The sequence below is a fragment of the Fusarium redolens genome (assembly GCF_020744475.1).
Source record: "Fusarium redolens strain MPI-CAGE-AT-0023 chromosome Unknown BKA55scaffold_3, whole genome shotgun sequence".
NCBI classification, from domain to species: domain Eukaryota; kingdom Fungi; phylum Ascomycota; class Sordariomycetes; order Hypocreales; family Nectriaceae; genus Fusarium; species Fusarium redolens.
The window spans coordinates 849,697-863,731 of NW_025763666.1; the positions used below are offsets into that span (position 1 = coordinate 849,697).

Sequence of the window (14,035 nt, forward strand, 5' to 3'; positions counted from 1 at the left end):
CAAGTGCCACGTCTTCCTTTATCCCTGTTGACCCCGGCTTGGGGATCCCTGGAATCATGGGGAGAAAAAGAGATGACGGGGAAATAAGAGTGCCCATCTGTGGCGGCGCTGGCCCGGGCCTATAGGACACCAACAACATGAAAGAAACGCTGGCTGTTTCTGAATCCAGGCCTAGAGACCTGCCATTGTTGTTGGTCAAGCACCTCTTGCATTGGACCCCCAGACAGCAGAAGGCATCCTTTTGAATATCCCATGCAGCACGCAACTTGGCCGGTCGAACCACTTCATCTCCGGGCGTCCGACGACGGGCTGCAATGGGATCCGTGTGATGTTATCTCGTAGCAACGACAAGTGATACCACCGAGGTTCGAAGCAAGCTGATGTCAGTGATCCTCAATCCATGTCGACAAAATCACTAATTGTATGTATGTATGAATGGAACGGTATTTGGTGGTGTTGGCTCATGGACCTCGACTCGGTTGGTCTTGGTCCTCAGTCATAAAAGTCTATTGCGTTAAATCAAGTCCTCGCTGAGTACTCTTTGTCGTACCCAGCTTGAGGCCAGAAGCAGAAACATCGAACCAGAAATAACAAAGAACGATGATAAACAATTGAGTCAACAGACGCAATAACTGCTTGGCAATCAAGTCTAGAATATGCAATCTCCCTCCTCTTTGCATCACTCAGCTTGTAAATCCCCATGTGCAGATAAAATCGAGCGCAATTCGACGGACCATAATTGCAACATGATCTTCTTCTCTTGGCCTGACTGCCATAGTCCGTCTGCCATTGCTTTCAAACTGGATTCTGTCTGTCTTGATCACATTTCTTTCCGCAAGCTAAATCATCCAAACAAATTGCGCTGCTCGTCTCTTCTTTGTCCTTGCTCTGCTTCTTGTATAATTCAGAAAGCCATCTGCGCCTGCTCTATCCTTTCCATTCCTCCCAGTCGATAGTAGGAAAACTCATGCTCATCAATATTCCCAAACCATCTACTTCATGGATGAGAATGTTGTCTGTCGTAATCATCACGGCAAGAAACCCAGGCATCGGGCAGATGCGATCGGTTTGCGGGTGGTTGTGAGCGTAAATTGGCTCTGTATAAAACGTATATGTGTTTGCGCTCTTCGCGCGAAATGAGTAAAAGAAGAAGCCATGCCCCTCATGGCCTCAATTCGTATGGTATTTTTCAACGCCTGCCGGTGCGTCACCCTAATGACTTGAAATAAAAAACCGAATGGGTATTGTGTACGCCTAAATATTCGAAACCCCGATAATTTCTCACATGCCCCAGAAGCTAGGCACTGAAGCAGGGCCAAGAGGATCGGGGCTTTCGTCCATTGTAGTGATGCCCTCGTTATAGTTGGGCATCCAGAAAGCAGGGTCGTCCTCAACCATGGATAGGCCCGCTCCGGCCATAGGGCCACTGTCTGCTCCCTTATAGAAGCTGTCGTAGTCGATGGTAGTGAGGTCGGTCGAGTTGGTCATCACGTTACCGTTCTGTCGGATGAAGCTATCGGCGCGGCTGAATCCTTCCAGGCCGTCATAGTCGCCGTCTCCCCCGGGAAGAAGATCCTCCACTTCGGAAACCTCTCCCGAGGTTGATGTAGTGTTGGCCAGGTGAGGAAGATGCTCTGAACCGCTACCGAAATCGAATAGACCATTGAAGCTCTGAGTGCCGGCCTGGCTATAACTGGAAGGCGTAAAGCTTTCGCCCTTCATCTCTGAAAGATCATAGTGGCTCCAGTCGACTGAAGCAGCACTGAGGCCAGCGCTGTACATGGGCGCATCTGTTTCTGAATTGAAGCCAGATCCGAACAGGTCAAACGTGCTGTTAGCCATATAAGGAGGGTACTCAATGCCTGAAAGATCCAGAGGAGGCAGGTTGCCATTGAGGTTCTGGAAGCTGCTTGCACCGCTCATCAGGGGCGATGCGGTTTCTGACTTGACTCGACGCTCTCGATTGGTAGCGGCGCGTGCTCGGCTGCTGGGAGGTTCCCGTGTGCTCTTCTGCAGCATGCTGTCGGCGCCCAAGCTGCCAGTGCTGTGAGCCGAGTTCACCCTGTTAAGCTGATATGGGCCACATTTTTGTGAAACCCGGTTGCTTCGGTGGGCAGGCTTGTGGTTGCCATGCTGATCGAAGGTCAGGACACCGTCTGAATGGACCGTGTTGGCTCGTCGTCGTCGACCAGGAGGCTTCGGACGGCCACTGATGCTCAGGGTCAAAGACTCGCGCTCCGAGTCAGACTCAGGAACGGTGTCAAGAGCAGGCTCGTTCTTGTGGGAGCAGCTGCAATGGCCACCATGGTTGCAGCAACATGTCTCTGCGAAAGTTTTAGAAAATGCGAATAGTGTCGAGCGTCTCGAGGTCTGTAACACCTCGAGAAATCAGAGGAAGCTCACCCGTGTGCCCCTCAACGGCTGGCTGCAAGTGAGCACATTTACTTGTCTTCTCGCCGCAGTCACACTTGACGTGAGCAGAGCGCGACTTGCGCATGGCGCGACAGTGAGCGCATTGGGAAACTGGTCGACCCTTTTTGTTGATATGCTGAAGTGGGCGATCTATCGAAGGGTTGTGGTCAGCAACGGGGAACAGAGCGAAGCTTGGAGACATGTCCATGGACGAGTACTGGAAGTTACATCCAGCCGGAGGCTACGACTGGGACCGACAATACATAACATGCTTCAGTCTGGAGTCTGAACTTACCTGAATGTTGGCAATTGCTCACGCGGTGGCCGCGGACGCAAGCCTCGCAAGCATACTTTTCTCCATCAATTATCATTTTGGCGGGGTGTAGGCTGGCGCAAGGTGCAGTCGACTCGAGGTTAGACGGCGAACTAGGGAAATCGTGAAAACAGTCGTTTCTTGACGAAAACCAGATATGTAGGATCCAAGGTGACCAAGTTCGAGTTGAGTATGCTCGGTCCGGCCAAGGTGGAGGGAGGATATGGTGGGTTTCTACCGACACCGATGTCCAAGGCTTGTGTGTAAGTGTCCCGCAAAAGCACTCCCACGCTAATAAAGGAAGTGGATTGAGGTTGGGGAAACTGGGTCGAGAAAGCTTTGTTAAACCGGACAGTTGAGTTACAGTAACATATCGCGGCGGAGCTTGGGCAGAGCTGGAAGAGGCTGAAAACTGAATCCAGACAAGGAACGAGGGAGCAGAAGACTATAATAAAAGTTTTCGAGGGCAAGTTGGACAACACCAATTGATGAGAGAGAGGAACGGAGTGGAGATGCACCGGCCAGTGGGTGGGTAATTTTCCCTTGGGGTGTCTTGGGGTCTCCTCTGGAACTGTACGGTACAGTAGGTTCCTAGACCTAGCTTGTGGCCGGGTTGGATCGCTCGCTACTGTAACCCTGGGCCCTGGGTGTGCGATACAGATTGTAGTGGTGGGTGTAGAGAGTAGTAGAGTGGGAGTGCGCCGCAGGAATACCTGAAATGGATGGGCGGACGAGGTCGGCGGCAGGACCGGGGTTTCTTCTGGTGCGCACTGCAGACTGCACAGCACAAGCGGGTTTGGCGCCTTCAGCTACAGAGCCAAAGCCAGCTAAGACAACGACATCGACGACCAAGGTCAAGCCAAGCCGCCCTGCTGGAGACGTTGTGGGTGGAGATGTCGGCCCGGATGGTCGGAGCGTTCTCGTTCTGCGTTCGTTGCTCGTCGGACCTGGTAATGTAGCTTTGGTGACGTCGGCGGCCGACACCAACTGGTGAACAGAGAGCAGAGAACGGAGAACACACCGCACAACTAAGCGTGCTCCCTGAGGAACACACTGAAGGACGCTGTGCAAATGCGAAGTTGGGAAACAGAGGAAAGAAGCAAAAGTGAAAGACACAGGAGAGATTCGAGGAAGAGGGGCCTCTTTTATGGCATTGCATAGAACAGGAGATAATGACGAACTGCAGCACAAAACCCCCAGAGCTCAGAGGCCAGAGACCAGAGCAGCAGCGTCGAGGCGTGGTGGGCAGCATAACATCCATCACAATATGATGTGTCTGTGAATAGCAACAGAGCAGGCCAGCCGTGACCCTTGGACCCTTGGACCATCATGATCCCTTGATCATCTAGTTGTACTGTACCGAATCGATTCCCGCACAAGTCAAACCGAATTCTTGCTTTCTCGCTGGTTAATTCCGTCTGTGTGCCCGCTCAACCTGGGCATTCTTTGCCTACGGTCCCTAGGGCCCATGTTCCCAATATCCTTGCCTTGCCTTGAATAGCAAGGCGAGGCGTGGAGGTCGTGGACACGGGCGCGATCGAGGATACTCGGCTGTGCAGTGTGGGACGATGGCGCAAGCAACAAGGTGACCGGGCTGGGGCACCGGGGTGGAAAGCGTGGGCTGGGATGGGGGACAAGGGTTCTGGAGCAACCATGACGAGCTTGAGAGCATAGAGAAGGCATCGTCAGTGGTCATCCTCCGTTGTGGCCCGTGGCATGGCATGGGCCATTGCTGAAGACGTGGGATTGAGACCGAGTTCGGGATAGCGTCCTCTGGTTGTTTCTCTCAAGGGTTCAGTCGTGAATGAGCCTGTGATGTACAGTATAATCGCTGGGCATACGTTCGTGTGTGGGATTGGGGCGGCGGGAGAAGGGTTACCGAACATACTGCCGCTGCGTTTGCGTTGCTTCCAGATCGACATTTCTCAGCCGTGTTAAAGGACAAGATTTGATACGCTCGCATACATAGGCTCTCAAACTCATTAGCCATTTGGTTGTCATCATGAATGAATCAACTGTCGAGTGAGAGCTTGGGGGGATTTGTGGAGCTCCTGGCCCTTGGGAGGGTGATTTATCCATGAACGTTATAGTGGATGGATCACGATTGAATGGGGGAAGTAGTACAAGATTTGTGCGAGACAGATTACAGTGGAGAGATGCGGAGTGTACAAAGTGAGAAGGAGAAGCAGAAGGAGAAAGGGAAAGAGGAGCCGCATGCATTGGCATTAGACATGGATTCGTGGTTCACATGTGTCCTCAGTAAGATAATCATGTAATTACAATCCAATTTCTACATCACCTTCCTCCTTATTGGCAATACGGAGCAGAAAATAGCAGTTCAATATCGGGAACCAGGTAAATGGATGATGGGAAGGGGTTGCTGTTTTCGGGATTGCCTACCGTAAAAGAGTGTCTGCGGGTAAATTAGGTTGACTGGCATAACGGGACGGAGGGACGATCAGAATATATCCATGCTTAACTTTATGGGAGAATCCGGGCTCAGCAGAGACGCTGACTGGCTTAAACTAACATCCTAATCCCAGTGTTCAGGGTCAAAACAGCCACAGTTTCTGGTCTTGCACCTAATCCTTCGTGTTGCAGCCGCTCCGTGTCTCGAGTCAAGAGGAGAATAGTGCAACAAAGACAGGACCACCGGGCGATACGTACTGTACTGTACAAGACGATATTAAGGAAAGTAATTAAAATCGGCTGTATGAAATTCAACACGACAGTAACATTTTCGTGTCCTCATCAAATCCACTTCCGCTGTGACTTGGGCTTGAAATCTGACGCCCAGATGGCGCCTCATGCAGCCGGACATCGGCTCTATTGTAACCTGGGAACCTCTGGTGCAGGTATTGTCGCGTGCAGACAATGCCCTGCCCTGTACCTGACGTGACGGTACATTGACATATCTCAGAGGCTCGTCTAGTGGCCGTTTGGCTGGGTTTATCAGACTGGGGGCAGGGCAAGAGTCGACATTCGTCAACGAGGATCGCGGCACAACAAGTTCAAGAATGCCTTGCAGCCATTGGCTGCACCGAAGCTTAAACGGGTACGATCAGACCAGGTTAGGCTGGCAGATTGATGAAGGTCATCAAAAACGAAAAAAAGAAAAAGTTTTACGTACATGCAGCACAGCACCTTATCGGCGGAGCATCTTCGGGACGATCCATCCATCAATCAAAGATGAGTTGGTGGTGTCCGGTATCTGTTCGGGAATTCGCAGTCCTTGCTCTGGTTGGTTGGTCAGTGGGTTATTGCAATTACTGAAATGACTAAGGTAAGCTGATTGTATTATTGAAATGCGTCCCCAACAGGCTCCATGTCAAGTATAATATTAATAGCCATCTTACCTCTAGAGCTCCATAAAGAATGGCAGAGCCGACGGATGTAAACTGCAAGGCTCCCGCCTGTGCCGCTGCAGAACACTCAAGTAAAGACAACCGTATGTACTGTGCCTCACTGTAGGCACACCGTACCAGATCATCCTGATTGATTGCACCTCCACAGCTCCACCTATCAACATCCTCCTGCATCAGACTCCTTCCAGCTACTTAGATAGGGCGCGCTTGTATTCGCCTACATCCACAATTTGTCTTGTGAATGCTGTTCATGAAATCTGGATGTGGCCCTGGCTTGATTGCTTGGCAGAAACAGTAACGCCGCGGCTCCGTGAGAGATTGGGAGTTTCGGTTTTGATTGCCGATACATCATGAATATATTTTGTTAAGCGGCTCTATTCGAGTATACGGCCTAGTCCGTTTTTATCATGCATCGGCTGCAATCTCGCTCTCGCTTGCTGATGGCTGATGGCCGGTGCCCTGGCAATCATTTTGTCATACAGCTCTTCGAGTTGCTGCGCGGTGCGTCGCTTCTCGATTGACGATGCTGACTCCATTTTGCCGCAGGCAACAGCATCATTATGCTACTAAAGCCCCTTGTCCAAAGTCCACGCGACTCTGTTACTCAAGGTCCAGATTATCAAAAGCCCTATAATCGTCCCGGAGACTTTTATCCACAGAGCCCCAGCGCCCCGGCTGAATCATACGCACTTATGCGCCAATACAGACCTACATGCTCCATGTGTCGGAGCTGGACGACGAAGCTATAGGTTCTCTGGTGTTCGTGTCGAGACATGCCGAGAATGTGCATCAAGACAAAGATGACAATGTCTCATGACAATGTCTCAGTCTGGATGGCCCTCGTGGACCCTGCAAATCATTGGGTCCCAGGGTGCCCTCCAAACCAAATTAAGCACCGACGGTGTTACCATGACGAGTGCACTTGTGTGCAGACCGCCGATCCAGGGGTAGGTAACCCAGGCTGAGCAGTCTTGGCTGTAGAGATTCGCCGATGCTATTTGTAGCCTTGTCTCTACCTGTTGGACTGCCTATCTTGGTATAATCCTTCGGACTATATGCGGTGCTTCGTCTTTCATTTGAAGCACAGATATTGAGCCTATGACAAGCTGACCAACAAAGAATGCACCGCATAGATTGACACCTCAGCTGGTCTCTTCAACGCACTAAGTCCAGAGCTGTGATTGCTTCCTTTAGATGTGCAGGGCGGGTGGCTGAGACATCACCCATCCATCCATTGGCATCCTCAACTTTTCCGCGTCATCAGCATTACAAAACCATCCGTCTCCGCCCGGCTGGTGCACTTTCGGTTCAATTTCGTTGGTTTCGATTCGTTCCGGAATCATTAGAAACGGATACCCTCCGAGGTGCGGTAGACACTCGTTTGTTCATGTATATTGTGACATGAGCATCCTGCAGCTTAGACGCCAGCATTTCCCCAACTTCCCCCACGATGCACGGATCCCGACGGGATAGTGCGGGCGAGCGGGTGCCGGGAGTTTGTCTTCTAACTAAGATGGCTTCCAGGCTTAAACGCAGCGACGACTCATGATCGTTCAGGAGAAGTATTTGGACGTATTCCTTGGACCAACGTCAATGTCATTTCCTCCATGTGATGCGTGTGGCGGTCGATGATCGGCTTCGGCGACTTGCACGAACCTGTCTCGAATCTTGAGGATCGCCTTCAGGTCGTGGAGGATATCTATTACCAGGCACACCAAGTTATTCCCCAATCATCGTGCTTCCGTTAACCACCAGAACCGACCAGGCCTGACGAACATGGGATGGGACCCCGATTTCTGCCGCTGCTTAGGTGCATGTTGTCTGTGTCAAATCATATGTACTCCGCGATGTTTCTATGTTGGCTACATCATGCTTGTTGACTTATTCAACGAACCCTAATTCTCTGAGTCTTACTTGCCGGCTACATTGACTGCTAATGGATATCAGGTCCCTTCATCCACACAAAGAATGAGGACCACGAGCCCAGTCACAACGAGTGTCCCGCTTTTATGTAACACTTCATGCGAATGACGATGCGTCGCTGAGTTCCGCCTTCTCTCCAGCCAGCAAAGTTCAGACAAGTGAAGTAATTTCTTCTTGTCCAAGGGTTAGCAACTGGAAAAGACAACTCCGGGCTCCGCATTAATAAGTCCCGTCTGAGGAATTCTACAGCCGCGAAAAGCGACAGCCGCCTCTCCTGCCCCCGCTCCTCAATCTGAGGTGGGATACCGAGGGGTCATCGGAGTTAGATCTGACCGCCTGGGAAGATCTATACATGACTTTCTGTGTCGTCCACGTGTGTGTATAGAATATCAAGATTCCGCCTCAAAATGGGAAGATGAAAGGCTCGTCGCCTGACCGCAACATATGCGGTGTCAGAAACGTCACGCAGGTACCAGAGTGATCTCCTGCGTGTCCAGCGATTGGAGGTCTGAGTTGGAGGTCCATTCTGCACTCTGGCAGACCATTCCTTGCTCCTACTCCACGAGGTTCACGTAGGGTCTGTACACACCTGTCTGCTACTTACTTGCATCTGTCACTGTCACTTGTGACTTAGTCTACCGCATCTCTGGGGAAAAACAAGAACAAAGCAGGGGTCGGTGAATTGGCTGATAATGTCCTGAGATCTATGGGAAATACGACATTGATGTTCCCTGCCATTGTTCATGATATATTATACATGCAACGTACATATAACTTCCTGGGGAAATTAACTATAGCCTCTTGGCCCACTATCGATCAACACTTTACCAACAGGCTCTCCACATAGGCGCCATAGAAATGCCTGATATCCGCTCATCCTTACTTCGGAGATGTCGACGAGAGGTCTCATTCCCGGACTATTTGCAAGCTTGACTTGTTTGCGTTTGCGGCTGTGTGACTTCGGCTCTTGGTAGCCCAAGCAGGAGATGCTTTGTAGCGAAAACCTAGAGGTTGCACAGACGGGCAGATTGGATTAGGCCCGTCGTCAGTCTCAGATTGATAGACTCGAAAATGCAAAGCGCCAGCCAACACTGAACATCATTCAATAAACACCCAAAACGAGAAGCCAGAACGAAGCCCGAGACAGTGTTGGATGTCTCCAGTTTGCACCGTCCTCAAGTCACTCGAAAACGGACCGGAATCCTTGCCTGGCTTTGTCTAAGACTCCAGACATCCCATCGGGGGCCCCATTGCCCGCCCCCACCATCCCGCATCTTTAAATGCTTATATGATTGGTTCTTGGCATTATAGCGGAATTCCCCCAAACAGGATTTTGGCTGTCTGCTGGCTTCACACCTAGACACCCCAACCCTTGATCTGCTAGGTTCTAGTAGTTTTTCTAGAAGCCCGCGCCCCTGCATCCTTGTGGTACAACGGAGGGGAGCTTGGACCAAGCTGTCAGGCTTCTGATTGCCCGCAGAAAAAGTATGTGCCAGCTCTTGCACATGAATCAACAGCAATCAATGTCTCTGTGGGATGCACAAGCCTCAGCAGACTTTAATCCTCGGTTTTCTTTTGGCATCCGTGCTTCTTAGGTAAAGTTTTACCCCATGTTCAGAGTGGAATTGGATGATCATTGTAAGCTAATTACCACGTAGCAAACGACGAAGTGTTGCTGATCTGCGTTGAAGACCTTGGTAGCTTGGCCACGTCTGTATGGAGGTTGGCCACTCGTCCATGGAATGAGGATTCGCTACCCCTTACCAGGAAACGATGATTCGCCTACAAGACAGACCCGAGGAGATTTGTTGACCGGTTATGTGGTTACTAACGACACTGGCAGTTTTATGGCTGTAGGTATCCGTTCACATTTGTTTTGTTGGCGATGGGGCTCCTCTGCGACGCTCGACGGTAGCTATGTTGAGCGCGATTCCCAAAGAGTCTTGGGTTCAATCTGCACGTCGACTCTTGCGATGGCGCTTCCGTCTAGCCGCATCTGCTTCGATCCGTGGCTAATCTCCTCGTCTCAGGTCAAGGCAAGCAAGAGGGTGAGGGTCACCCTTGTCATGTGTTTCTTGAGCCTCTCTGGTGCTGTTGCTGGAGTCTCTTTGACTGGATACTCGCAGCTCAATTACCACCATCGACTGCGAGAGTGGAAAGTGAGGCTCGGTGTGAAATGAAACGAAACGCGAGCCCTAATGAAGCCTTGAACGGCTAAACGCCACAAAAAACCGAAGTGGAGAATGGAATAGAATGGAATGGGAAATGCACCTCCTTCAAATTGGCAAAAGACAGTTTCCATGCATAGACTATGATATTAGCAAAGCTTCTTGTTCTTGTCAGACAGAGCCTCGTCTCCCAGGGGCTACCGCTTTCAGGCACGGCACGGCACAGCTCATGGGCTCGGTATACCAAGGGCAGCCGCGGTTGTTGGTGGACAAAGTTGAAAGGAATCTCCAAACGGGCCGGCTTGTCATGATTCTCCATTTATTCTGAAAATGGAGTGGCTATCAATGGATCATGAGAGCGAGTGAGGCAGGTCGACGAACATGACCACAACGGTGCGGTGGCCGGGCCGTTGACGACCGTAAAAGGCAACTCGAGCGTGATCTTAAGATGATTGGCTTAAACGCGGTGCCTTGCCTTGCCCTGAAGCTTCTATTGGATCAGAAGAGATTCGAGAAAGAAAACATGTAATTGGTCACCCAGCCATCGGTTAATCACAACCACCCCCACGCTGACCAGGCCAAATTGCAAAATCAAAATTCGCCCATATCTTTCACAAGTAGAAAATTTCTCCCTTTGCAACCACACAAACAAACAAAGTTGGGGTCAACCGCAACCACAACCACAACCATTTGGCTGGGCGCCACGAGGTATTCAACAAGACATACCATACATCATCGCTGATCGCCGACAGCTGCTGTAGCCCAAGGCTATTCTTGCGTCGATTTCATCGTCATGATTCTGATTTGAGAAGCTGTCTAGGAAGCGGCCGCTTCCGACATGCTATGTGCACTCTGATTTGAATGCTGGACGCGAAAGATGCTGCCTGACAGGGCTGGGATAGCAGTATCTCACGTCGCTGCTATTTGCCATTAAGCATGGCATCATCTTTGCGTACTGCGGGAGCCTCAAGCATGAGGCAATGCTATAATAGGTTTTCCGTAACACTAACATATACCCAACAGTTTCTCGCGTGTAATGTTTGCCAGCAACTGCGTTGAGATTTTCTCAGCGTGGTAATCGGCATTCAGTGTCTGCTCTCCATAGACCTGGATGTTTTTGCTCTGGCATAGATAAATCTGAACTCGTTGCTGGGCACCCGGCTTTGAGAATGTCGTCTTGACTTCTTGGAGAAGCCGGGAATCAGCTGTAGGCACATACCAATCAATACCATACCCGACATTTTGATTCTGTAGTACTTTGATATCCAGTCGGGTTGATAAAAACGACCAGTAGTTTTTGATGACAGCAACAGCTCCAATAGCTGCGAGTCTTGATGAGTCGGCAGTTGACACATTGGTTGGGATCATGAGAGCTTCCCTGCATCAAGAACGTGGCTTACGTCGCGTGGGATTGATGATGATAGTTGCTGGTCTCTATGACCTGTCCTCTCATTCTCACACATTGAAACCGATCATCAACGATCGGCGGGGTGTTCCGAACCGGGCGAACGGCGTCGCCGATTGGTAACTTGGAATTTGGGTGTGAATAGCTCCCGAGATGGTTAATTGATTGATTGATTACTTGCCTTGTTTGAACAACGATGCTGACACATTACGGGAGACGAAGGGAACTAGAATAACTGGTTTTCGTCTCGTGTTGCATTTGCCGTGTTTCGGAGCGAACCACGAGAAGAAGCTGGAACTTGCACTGTTTGATGCCAAAACTATCCGATCCGATGTTGGAGGGACTAGAGTAGAGGGCCAATTCAACCTGACTTGTGCTTGTGTTCGCTCATGCGGTGCTTCTCTTTAGTTCAATCACAAGTCTCACAGGGCTTGCCATGCTGTCAGTGACGTGACGAGCACGGGTGAGTCCGATGAGATGGAAAGAGGTGCCGTATACAGCAGGTGGTGGCCGATCACTGGCACAAGATGGTGTTGTCGAGGTTCATGATCCTTTTGAGAGGACAAGTATGTAATTGGGTCTATTATGACGGTCGATCGGCCGACGGGAAGATGTCGTTAATTGATTGAATAATTGCTCAGTCAGACGCTATATTTCGTATAGAATCTCAAGTATCGTATAGGAGATATCCTAATGCTTGGCTTTTGCTGGGTTTCGATGGTGTGCTCCATCTCCAACCTCTCGGTCCCCTTACGGAATGGACCTCGGTGTTCGGGGCGGAAGTGGCGGGGCTGGGTTGCTTTGAGCTTGAGTTAGAGCTTCTATGATTGTAATTCAACCTCGTGTGGTTCTCGTATTGTATTGCATTGTATCGGAACAATACATTGACTCGTTACTCATCAAGCCTTAAGCCTATCGAGATATCTCTCGGCGCAATTAAAACGCCATTCATTGGATACCGTACTGAGTGTAGGCTAGAAAGGCCCGATACATCGACATCATGGCAGACAACAGGTAAGAAATACCCATCATACAATACCCAATTGCGCATGAGCCACTGCTAAAACGACTACTAACATATACATCTGTCATAGCCGCGTTGATATCATCTTCATCGGTGCTGGCGCCGTTGGTTGTTTCTACGCTTCACGCCTCCATCATGTAACGTACCCAGCTTCATGATAACTTGCATACACTCGCTGACCAAAAGGGTAGCCATCCCAAAATATTCACGTCTCTCTTGTAGCTCGCTCTAACTATGCTGCTATTCAAAAAGACGGCGTGAAGCTTCTGACACGAAGCTTTGGTGATTACACCTTCAACCCCGACGCGGCTTTCCCATCTGTCGATGCGGCTGCGGCTGCCAGTTCATCAGGCGCAAAGCGAGACTGGCACTATATCTTTGTGACAACAAAGGCTCTTCCAGATATCAGCGATGACTCTTCCATCATCGAACCCTTGGTAGGCACAAAGTCTTGTATTGTCCTCATCCAGAATGGTGTCGGTGTAGAGGAGCCTTTCCGCAAGCGCTTCCCTAACAACCCCATCGTCAGCGCTGTTACTGTTGTTAGTGCAGAGCAAACTTCTCCCGGTACTATTCGCCAGAACCGCTGGACGCGTATCAGCATTGGACCTTACACGGATGGTTTAGCCTCGAAGGACTCGGAGCTAGGTCGTCGTGGCACAGAGTCGACTGAAGCACTGCGTCGTTGGTGGACAGACCTGGGTGGTATAAAAGACGTGGATCCCCATGATGAAGTCGGTCTCCAGACTGTGCGGTGGCACAAACTCTGTATCAACGCAGCCATGAACCCCTCCGCTGTGCTCTCAGGCGGTCGTGGCAACGCCGACATGGTAGCAGATGACGAGCTCCAGCGACATCTCCTAGGCGTGATGCATGAGATTCGAGATGCTGTGCCCAAGATTCTCGGGAGACCTTTCCCGGACAATATGGCCAAACCTGAGAAGATCGTTGAGAGCACAGCACGCAATAAGGGCGCCAGGCCGAGCATGCTTCTGGACTGGGAAGCCGGTAAGCCTCTAGAGCTTGAGGTGATATTGGGTAATCCTGTGAGGATTGCAAGGGAGAGAGGTGTTGAAATGCCCAGGTTGCAGAGCTTGTATGCGCTTTTGAGGTCGGCGCAGGCCATGAGGAAGAGGGAGGGGAAACTCTGAGTTGGAATGTTGTTCGTAAACCAGTGGTACTCTCTTATCGTCCATTCAGACCAGTATAATGTTGTCATTTGAAGACAAAGACGTAGGCGAATTGTGTATTGTTAATTATTGATACACATGATTTCCACTTAATCGCCTTGCAAAATGCTTTGTTTCTCGTAATACGAACTGTTGATAACGTGGCCAGTTCCCCTTTTTCTGAGCTGGTACGCATCTTTAAATGAATTAATACGATCAGTCGCATGCAGTAGAAAGAACACAGGCCAGCAACATT

The 14,035-nt window shown here is 50.4% G+C and overlaps 2 protein-coding genes across 2 annotated transcripts; one reads left to right on the top strand and one right to left on the bottom strand.

Annotated features, from left to right (window-relative positions):
• Nucleotides 1–927: 927 nt before the first annotated feature.
• BKA55DRAFT_590380 (uncharacterized protein) lies at nucleotides 928–2,783 on the bottom strand (the record flags this gene model as incomplete). Its single annotated transcript, XM_046195081.1, has 5 exons — nucleotides 928–1,097; nucleotides 1,290–1,796; nucleotides 1,833–2,324; nucleotides 2,404–2,653; nucleotides 2,730–2,783. The coding sequence occupies 5 exons, from the start codon at nucleotides 2,781–2,783 to the stop codon at nucleotides 928–930; spliced, it is 1,473 nt and encodes a 490-aa protein (XP_046053700.1).
• Nucleotides 2,784–12,586: 9,803 nt separating this feature from the next.
• On the top strand, nucleotides 12,587–13,761 carry BKA55DRAFT_685452 (ketopantoate reductase PanE/ApbA-domain-containing protein; the record flags this gene model as incomplete). Its single annotated transcript, XM_046198799.1, has 3 exons — nucleotides 12,587–12,600; nucleotides 12,681–12,747; nucleotides 12,802–13,761. The coding sequence occupies 3 exons, from the start codon at nucleotides 12,587–12,589 to the stop codon at nucleotides 13,759–13,761; spliced, it is 1,041 nt and encodes a 346-aa protein (XP_046053701.1).
• Nucleotides 13,762–14,035: the final 274 nt, after the last annotated feature.